The following is a 9361-nucleotide window of genomic DNA, read 5'->3' as shown; positions in this document are numbered from 1 at the left end:
CTAAACTTTGAAAAATTAAACAAGGATGTCTACATCTGTCAACAAAGTATTTGAATGTTATCTTTAAGATCCCTAATGTAACGTTAGGCTAACGTTACATTAGAAAACGTTCACGTTAGCTTCTAGCTACATTGTACATCATGTCACTTAGCTTCATTAACGTATCTGTAAATAACCGAGATAACATTATTAAAAAAATTTAATTATTAATATAACCCTCCAATGCATAGTTAAGGCCCTTTAGGTGACTTCGAGATGATAGTCTTTCTGTCTCCAAAAATCACCAATTGCCTCCTGTGGAATGTCTCTTACTGTGACAGCTGCCATAGCGCCTGTCCCCGAATGTTGACTGTTTGTCCGAGTGAGTGGAGGGGGCGTGGCTTAGACAGGTCAATTGGGCGTGAGAGCATTGGAACTGGACCTTGGAGCAGTGGAAGAACTCCGATGTGTCCCGTTTTTACATCACATGTGCAGCCGTGTACATTTCCCAGGGGAACTGATGACAGCCGGATGCACTCCATGATGACGCCAAGCAATTGGAGGGAGTGTGATGTGCTGGACAATGTTCTGCTGGGAAACCCTGGGTCCAGACATTCATGTGGAAGTATATTTGACACCTGCAACCTATCTAAACATTGTTGCAGATCAGGTACACCCCTTCATGATAATGGTGTCCCCTGGTGGAACATCAGAACGTCAATAAATTATAGAGAGCCAAAAGGATCTGTGTTAGGCCCTCTGCTATTTCCAGTATACATATATGCTGCCACTTGGTAAGAAAATATGGAATTAGTTTGCACTGCCATCACAACCAGATGAAATCTGTGTTAACAAAGTGTGTTAACAATATAAAATATTGGATGATCTGTAATTTTCTTCTATTAATTCAGATAAGACTGCTACTTATTGGACCAAACACTTGTACAAAGATTCTCTTAGAAAACAATTTATGAACATTTATGCTGGTCATGCTGTTATGAATCTGGTATCTTCCTCTTTCTCTTTCTCCCTCTTCTGGCCACACTCTCACACACACACCCTCCTTTACACACACAAAACCACACGCAATTGCGCTAATTCTCCCACACCTCTTTCCCTTCTGATTGTGTTTGCTACTTCTAGCTTTCTCTTTTTCTGCTTTTTTGCCAGATTATTACGTGAATCAATGCAAGAAGCTCTCTTTCTGTCCTGTCTGTCCTTATCGGAATCTGTTCTGTACTGGTAATACTCTGCGTGTGCTGAATTATTCGCTAAATCTATACTCTTTGCCCAATTGTTCCCCTGCTGAAGGCCGGCCATAACCTGTGAACAGCGAGCAGAGCCTACCTTTCCCTCTCTGAGAGACCTGAGGCTGACCCTGGGTTTCTATGCTGTGCTGTTTCATTAAAGACATTTTCACATTTGGGTCCTCTCTTACCTTCTATGACACATGCAGGAACACTAATTTCAAATTCAAATTTATTGTTGAGGGAAAACCCCGTGACATCTCGTTTCTCGAGGGGACCTCAAGAAAAACATACTTTACAGACACAAAGGCAAAAGCTCTCCATCACACCAAAACCACCCATATCTGCTTCTCTGTTTTATCTTGGGATGTCCATCCTGAGGTAACTAGAGAGTATGTCACCTCCAGTTTGTATCGCGCCACGCCGAAGATGCCGCCAACTCCTGCGAGGACTTCAGATGAAGCATACTCTGAATCAACAGGCACCAATGCTACATTTCTATTTATTCAAATCATTTGTTAACAACATGTATTTATTACTTCAATGAGATCATTGTTTCTATCTTAAATGAATACATTGTTTGTAACTGCATGATTTGTATGTATACATTTCTGAAATGCATAACTTTGACAGTTAGTAGATGTTAATTTAATTTGTGGAAGTGGCCTATTTCAGCAGGATAACCCACACTGTACACATGGTCTGAGGAACATGATGAGGTTTTTTGCCCTCTGTGTGTATAAAGGTCTGATAATAACTGATAACTGATCTCATGAAATGGCGACTGTATGACACGCCAATTAATATTTCCATTTTTGGCGTGCTATCAACACGCATAATCTCTTTTCTGTGTGTTTATGAACGCCGTTGATTTAAAGTTGCATTACCGTATATATAAATATATGACCTACCCCAACCCCGTCTCTAAACCTATCCGTCACTGGGGTTAATATCATTTATGAATCTTCCCCTACCATCCAAGGAAAAAAATATATATCGCTCCTGAGATGTAGATCTACATTTTGCCTTGTTTTGCTCGGACATTTAATGGCGTGTACATGCACACGGAATCACTCGGACATTTAACGTTCTAGCGTAGACATACACGCATACACGCGGATAGCTCAAAATGCATATAGATAACACACCACTTGACTTGAAATTGGTGTGTATGTTTACGCAAAAGTCATGATGTCATTTTGCTTGACAAGTAGATTGACAAAATGACCGAAACTTTATAAAACAGATTCAGTAATGAGTAATTTATAACATGTTTACAATCAAAACCTCAGCAACTTTGTCCCACTCTTCGAAACGTTTAAATAATTAATCATCTGTGGTGTTCATGGCATAGAGAATGTTAACTGTGTGTATAGTCATCATTTGAACATTACAAACGGTACATTGTTCTTTTTTTTAACTTTAAAACTTCAAAACTTTGAGTATCCCCTTACATGGATCTTTCAAGTTGGCTACAAACACCATCTTAGGCCCCTATCATTCACCCGACAAGTGTTTTTTTTTTGTTTTTTTTTGCTAGTGTCAGCCCGACGCAGTTATCATTTTCACCTCCTGTGCCACGTTATTTAAATAGTAAATGCAACCATTTTGCATCCATTTGTGCGCCCATGTCAATGCCGCAATATTTTAGTCCGCCTATAGGCGGGTCCACAACGCATGTACACTTTGTCCCGTGGATGGTCTGCTAGTATGCTTTAACCTCGTGTAAAAGCAGATCTGTTTCCTCCCTAGAGAAGCTTTCAGTTTTACACTTGCAAATTCCGCCATGTAAGTAGTGAATGCGTCATGGTGCCGTGCGCTTTAGGGCATGTGCTTAGATTGTTAAAATAGGACCCTAAGTTTCTTTGATGTCCTCCCCAAACAAGCACAGATGGTGCTTCCCAAGATACATTGAGAGAGATGCAGTTTGTGTGATAGGACTAAATGACTTGTCTATCTTTTAATTGTCAATCACATCATGGTTGAGAGAAGCCTCTAAAAACACCTGTGAGCTTTGCGGTAACGCAGTGAACACATCTGTGCAGCCTAGTTTCCACCAGCATCCTCATGATTTCCACTTTGTCAATTTTTGCCCTGGGATTGCGTATTCTGTGCTGTGATGTAAACTGAGCTCATTTCAATTTTGTCACGGATAATGCCGCTTCATTTTCTGCTGTAAAATTCCAAACAACACATCCATCAAACCCCCCCCCCCCCCCCCTATGATATCGTACTTGACAAGGCATTTAAAAACAGAAACACTTTACAGTCTGAAGTGGAGGACCACTGGCACAGCGGAGCTCTTGAGGCTGTGCTAGCCAGCGGGCTGCAAAACCCCTTTCTGTTGTGCTGTTCTCCATTTTAATGCAATTAGCATAATCCAAGATCATGCTGATCACTGTTGACATTCCATTCTATTTTGTTTTTTTAGATAACTCTCAGTTTGCAGTGTTGCAGCTGAAATAAACCACTGTGCAAAGTATACCAACAATGAGGACCTAATTTTGACACAGGAACATACCTAAGTCATGGGATAATATTTCCTCATCAGCTACCAGAGAGAATGTGATTTCTATTATTCGTACAGTAACAAGCTGATATACTGATATATGTGCACGATGGAGGAGATTTTCAGAGAGATTTTATCAATACATGTGCAAATGCAAAAGTTTGAGTGGATTGTCACTACTCCAAGTTTGAGTGAATTAGACCCAGTAATCCATTCAGCACAGACTGGAGCAGTAATGGAATGGAAGGAGGGCACCGCTGAGCATGTTTCGTGAACTGACACTAATGGATTCTCTGTTAACATTTAACAAACACTGCTTGAAATATAAATTAACCCCATTCCAAACATTTTGCAGAATTAAACAAGACATATAATTACAAGCTATGGTTTTCTAAAACACAATAACAGGTGTACAATTCTGATAAGACATTCTAAGCAAGTCAACAACTTCAGCATATTGTAATTGTGTTATTTATCTTTAAATTGTTGACAGGCCGTGAAAAAATGAATTTGTATGTACATGGTAAGGCCTAATCTAGACGGACATGGATTTGCTGTGACTTTCCACAATGAGATAAAGCGTTCAATAGTTATCGTTGTAGGAAAGCTGTTAGTCAGTTTTGACTAAGCCCAGTTTTCTCGACTTGGCAAATGAACTTGTCTCCTCTGGTTCTTACTCTCCATCGATGATTGAAAATCACAAACTCACTAAAATAAGACTTTATATAGATCTTAGCTCTAAAGCTTTCCACAGGAGTTGTTTAGTTCTTTCACAAAACCAGTGAAAATCTCATCAGCTACAAACTAAATAAGATTTGAATGCCAAATCCATGCTGAGGCTAAATAAACCAGATTTGTAAACAAAAGGTTAAAAAAAGAAGATAGAGAAGATATGTTAAGTTCTGTAAAGCAAGTCAACTTATTGTAAACCAACTGAAATTCCAATGCGTTCTCATCCTTTAACGTCATATAGAACGCTATATGACAAAACGGCGCTATACTACGCACATGGCACCCGTTATCGTTAATACAACACGCGCTGTGAGGGCTAAGTTTAGGTGTGGGGTAGGGTGTGCGTGTCATATTCACGCTAAAGGATTTATAACGTCTTGGGTTCGCGTGTTATATTAACGATAAAGGGTGCCATGTGCGTAGTATAGCGCCGTTTTTGCATATAGCGTTGTATATGACGTCAAAGGATGAGAACGGGCTGGAAATTCTGATAGTGTTGTGAAAGCTCATTATTTATTAAAGTTCAAAGGCCACTGATCGCGGAAATGAATATGGAAGAGACTTGCCATAATTAAAAAAAATCCACTTTTGATTTATGGCTCGTCGATAATATGAGAGAGGAGAGCTGGCATCCCAATGAAGCTAGAGCATTCAATACAAACTGGAAATGTGGTCTATTTCTGGACTATATTTCATTGATATACAAATGTCCATGGGCCGCATTTCTCAAAAGCATTGTGAGCTTTTGCCACCAATGGTCTCAAGTTGATCGTTAAAACCATTGGTGCCAAAAACACATATGCAGATGATAATTTGAATAAAATCACCCAAAACAGAAGTATCCAGAGTTCAGACAGAAAGACCAATTAATTCACAAAAACAGACAAAAAGCAAACAAAACAGAAGTGAGAATCAAGAGAAAACCCATAAAACATATATGAACACGTATTATTGCAGACCGTTTCAGACAGGGCTGAAAAGTTCAGTTCAGAGTTCAAGTTTATTGTCATATGCAGATTAGTACAGAGTACCGCCACAATGTGCTTTGGCACTCTCTCAGCACCAGTCAATAAAATAACATCCAAGCACAGTAAAAATAGTAACTAAGCTCAAACCTCCACCCTCTTTGCTGTTGTACTATCAATTAGTAGCATTATTACCTAAGGGTAAAAACTATCCCTGAAACGTGATGTGCGCGTTGGGATGCTCTGCAAACGTCTCCCTGATGGAGAGATTATTTGCAGGATGATTAGAATCCTGCTAGTGCCTTCTTAGTGCTGTGTTTACAGTAAATATTTTGGAGTGGTTCAAGTGGAACCTCAATCATTTTAGATTTTACATTTTACAATTTTGACCACATTTGTCAGAAGATTACGGTCATGTGAAGTAGCCCTGCCAAACCACACTGCAATGCAGTGGCGGCTGCTTGTCTTTCAGAGGGGAAGCTCTTCTTTTTTTTAACTCGACTGTCAGGTGTGAGGATGGTGAAAAGAGAAAGGACTCAGGTGCAGAGTTGATGGGCTTTATTTTAATAACAAAGAAACAAAAACTACAAACCAGCACAGGACAAGGAGAATAAATAGGGAGCAAAAAGGCAGGTAACGAGGGAGGACAGGTGGGGCAAAATAACTAATAATCAGGAAACAAGATGGGAGTCAACGCAATCGACAGGAAAGCACATGGCACAAGGAAAACACATAAGTCATGACACCAAACATGACAAAAACACACACACATGGCCAGTAAAACATATAACAAGCAATTGTGCTCACACAAAATGAGACATGAAGAACAATGAGAACACTCATAAGCCACGTGTTCCCACAGAACATGACAACATGAAAGTGTTAAACACAAGCTGTGTGCTACGCAACACTGGACAAAACATGACATGAAAGCATACGGCGAAAGTATACACAAACCGGGTGCTAACACAAACAAACAAAACACTGAACAGAGTGAACACGAAATCGTATGCGAACACGACAAGACAAAACGACAACGTTATGCACGAGAATGACCATAAGCTCATCCTGTGCACTCACAACAGAAAACAAACACACGTAGCCTTCATGTCTGAATCCCGACACAAAACTGAAACCAAACTAGACAGATGCGCCGTGATTCAAAAACTACGCCCGCACATGTAACAAGGCACTTGACATTGACAGAGGAAATGTGAGAGTTAGGTTAAACTGTGAAATGTATGATGAAAATTGCAAATACCAATATGTTACAGCAGTTCGTCTTTCGAGTACACTTGCAAAATCCACAATGAGACTGAGCTCGAAATCTCGAATAGCTTCGGCATCAGCCACTTTTTATTGTGTGAAATCGCTGTCATACAAAAGGAGATGCTGTCCTCCAATCATCATGCAGACACCTGGACTCCAGGCTAGCCCACTTCTCTATTCACCCCAGAGGATCCGTGGACGGGACATAATCGCAGCATTTATCCAATTGCTATCTAGTTTTGAAGCACTAAAAAATTTTTTTAAAGCGGCCATTGAAGTCAATGTTGGGCCAGTGGATGGGCGACAGGCTCAGATCTTGCAGTCAAGAGGTCACGGTTCGGCTGGTTAGCATGACACTGTTAGTGTCACGATTATCCGTCAAAAGAATCAGTCCATCGAAGACTATGTTGCAGACTTTATTGAACTTTATTGAACAGTCCTGCCGAGCCTACACTTCACGTCAGTCCAGCTGAGCCTACATATCACGTCAGGGCCACCAAACCGGAGACTGTTTACATTGTGCCTGCCGCACAAGAAACTGTTCACATCGTGCCTGCCGCACAAAAGAAAATGTTCCCGTCTGCGAACCAGAGACGTTTCACCTCCCGTCTGCCGAGCCAGAGACTGTTCAGATCCCGTCTGCTGAGCCAGAGACTGTTCACATCCCGTCTGCCGAGCCAGAGGCTGTTCACATCCCGTCTGCCGAGCCAGAGACTGTTCACATCCCGTCTGCCGAGCCAGAGGCTGTTCACATCCCGTCTGCCGAGCCAGAGGCTGTTCACATCCCGTCTGCCGAGCCAGAGGCTGTTCACATCCCGTTTGGCGAGCCAAAGGCTGTTCAAATCTCGTCTGCTGAGCCGGAGGCTGTTCACATCCCGTCTGCCGAGCCAGAGGCTGTTCACATCCCGTCTGCTGAGCCAGAGGCTATTCACATCCCGTCTGCCGAGCCAGAGGCTGTTCACATCCCGTCTGCTGAGCCAGAGGCTGTTCACATCCCGTCTGCCGAGCCAGAGGCTGTTCACATCCCGTTTGGCGAGCCAAAGGCTGATCAAATCTCGTCTGCTGAGCCGGAGGCTGTTCACATCCCGTCTGCTGAGCCAGAGACTGTTCACATCCCGTCTGCCGAGCCAGAGGCTATTCACATCCCGTCTGCCGAGCCAGAGACTGTTCACATCCCGTCTGCCGAGCCAGAGGCTGTTCACATCCCGTCTGCCGAGCCAGAGGCTGTTCACATCCCGTCTGCCGAGCCAGAGGCTGTTCACATCCCGTCTGCCGAGCCAGAGGCTGTTCACATCCCGTCTGCCGAGCCAGAGACTGTTCACATCCCGTCTGCCGAGCCAGAGGCTGTTCACATCCCGTCTGCCGAGCCAGAGGCTGTTCGCATCCCGTCTGCCGAGCCAGAGACTGTTCACATCCCGTGTGCCGAGCCAGAGACTGTTCGCATCCCGTCTGCCGAGCCAGAGACTGTTCACATCCCGTGTGCCGAGCCAGAGACTGTTCACATCCCGTCTGCCGAGCCAGAGGCTGTTCACATCCCGTCTGCCGAGCCAGAGGCTGTTCACATCCCGTCTGCCGAGCCAGAGGCTGTTCACATCCCGTCTGCCGAGCCAGAGGCTGTTCACATCCCGTCTGCCGAGCCAGAGGCTGTTCACATCCCGTCTGCCGAGCCAGAGGCTATTCACATCCCGTCTGCCGAGCCAGAGACTGTTCACATCCCGTCTGCCGAGCCAGAGGCTGTTCACATCCCGTCTGCCGAGCCAGAGGCTGTTCACATCCCGTCTGCCGAGCCAGAGGCTGTTCACATCCCGTCTGCCGAGCCAGAGGCTGTTCACATCCCGTCTGCCGAGCCAGAGGCTGTTCACATCCCGTCTGCCGAGCCAGAGGCTGTTCACATCCCGTCTGCCGAGCCAGAGACTGTTCACATCCCGTCTGCCGAGCCAGAGGCTGTTCACATCCCGTCTGCCGAGCCAGAGGCTGTTCACCCGTCTGCCGAGCCAGAGGCTGTTCACATCCCGTTTGGCGAGCCAAAGGCTGTTCACATCCCGTCTGCCGAGCCAGAGGCTGTTCACATCCCGTTTGGCGAGCCAAAGGCTGTTCACATCCCGTCTGCCGAGCCAGAGACTGTTCACATCCCGTCTGCCGAGCCAGAGGCTGTTCACATCCCGTCTGCCGAGCCAGAGGCTGTTCACCCGTCTGCCGAGCCAGAGGCTGTTCACATCCCGTTTGGCGAGCCAAAGGCTGTTCAAATCTCGTCTGCCGAGCCAGAGACTGTTCACAGAGGCTGTTCACATCCCGTCTACCGAGCCAGAGACTGTTCACATCCCGTCTGCCGGGCCTTTGTCTCCGGACAAGAAGGCCCCCACCGAGCCTGTGTCCCCAGCCAAGATGGCCGCCGTCAAGCATGTGTCCTCGGACAAGATGGACTCCTCCGAGCCTGTATCTCCAGACAAGATGGCCATTCCGGTGTCTTTTCCTGAACCGGTGTCTGTTTCTAAACCTATGTTTGTTTCCTTTGTTACTCAACGAAGTATAGCTCTGCACCTGAACTGGTGTCTGCTCCACCCTGGTCGCCTACACAGCTGGGCCCGCCCACACTCCACGACAGGACCATTGCATGCCCTGGACCCATTCCACTTGACTTCCCTGGACATCATTTCTGA

The 9361-nt window shown here is 44.8% G+C and overlaps 1 protein-coding gene across 1 annotated transcript; it reads left to right on the top strand.

The window, feature by feature from the left end:
• Positions 1-522: 522 nt before the first annotated feature.
• Positions 523-9361, top strand: LOC148982042 (uncharacterized). Its single transcript, XM_089128038.1, has 4 exons — positions 523-649; positions 7293-8077; positions 9006-9137; positions 9230-9361. Exons 1-4 carry the CDS (start codon positions 523-525, stop codon positions 9359-9361), a joined length of 1176 nt encoding a protein of 391 aa, XP_088984164.1.

This window comes from Pimephales promelas, chromosome 3 (assembly GCF_988280905.1).
Source record: "Pimephales promelas chromosome 3, fPimPro1.hap1.1, whole genome shotgun sequence".
NCBI lineage: Eukaryota > Metazoa > Chordata > Actinopteri > Cypriniformes > Leuciscidae > Pimephales > Pimephales promelas.
This window is presented reverse-complemented; position numbering and strand designations above follow the sequence as displayed.

What these genes read in the sequence shown, in the direction of transcription:
- LOC148982042 (XM_089128038.1), top strand. Translation starts at nt 523, where the DNA reads ATGACGCCAAGCAATTGGAGGGAGTGTGATGTGCTGGACAATGTTCTG. An exon ending in CGTCTGCCGAGCCAGAGGCT is followed by an intron (nt 8,078 to 9,005) that starts GTTCGCATCCCG and finishes CCGTCTACCGAG; the next exon opens with CCAGAGACTGTTCACATCCC. An exon ending in AGATGGACTCCTCCGAGCCT is followed by an intron (nt 9,138 to 9,229) that starts GTATCTCCAGAC and finishes TACTCAACGAAG; the next exon opens with TATAGCTCTGCACCTGAACT.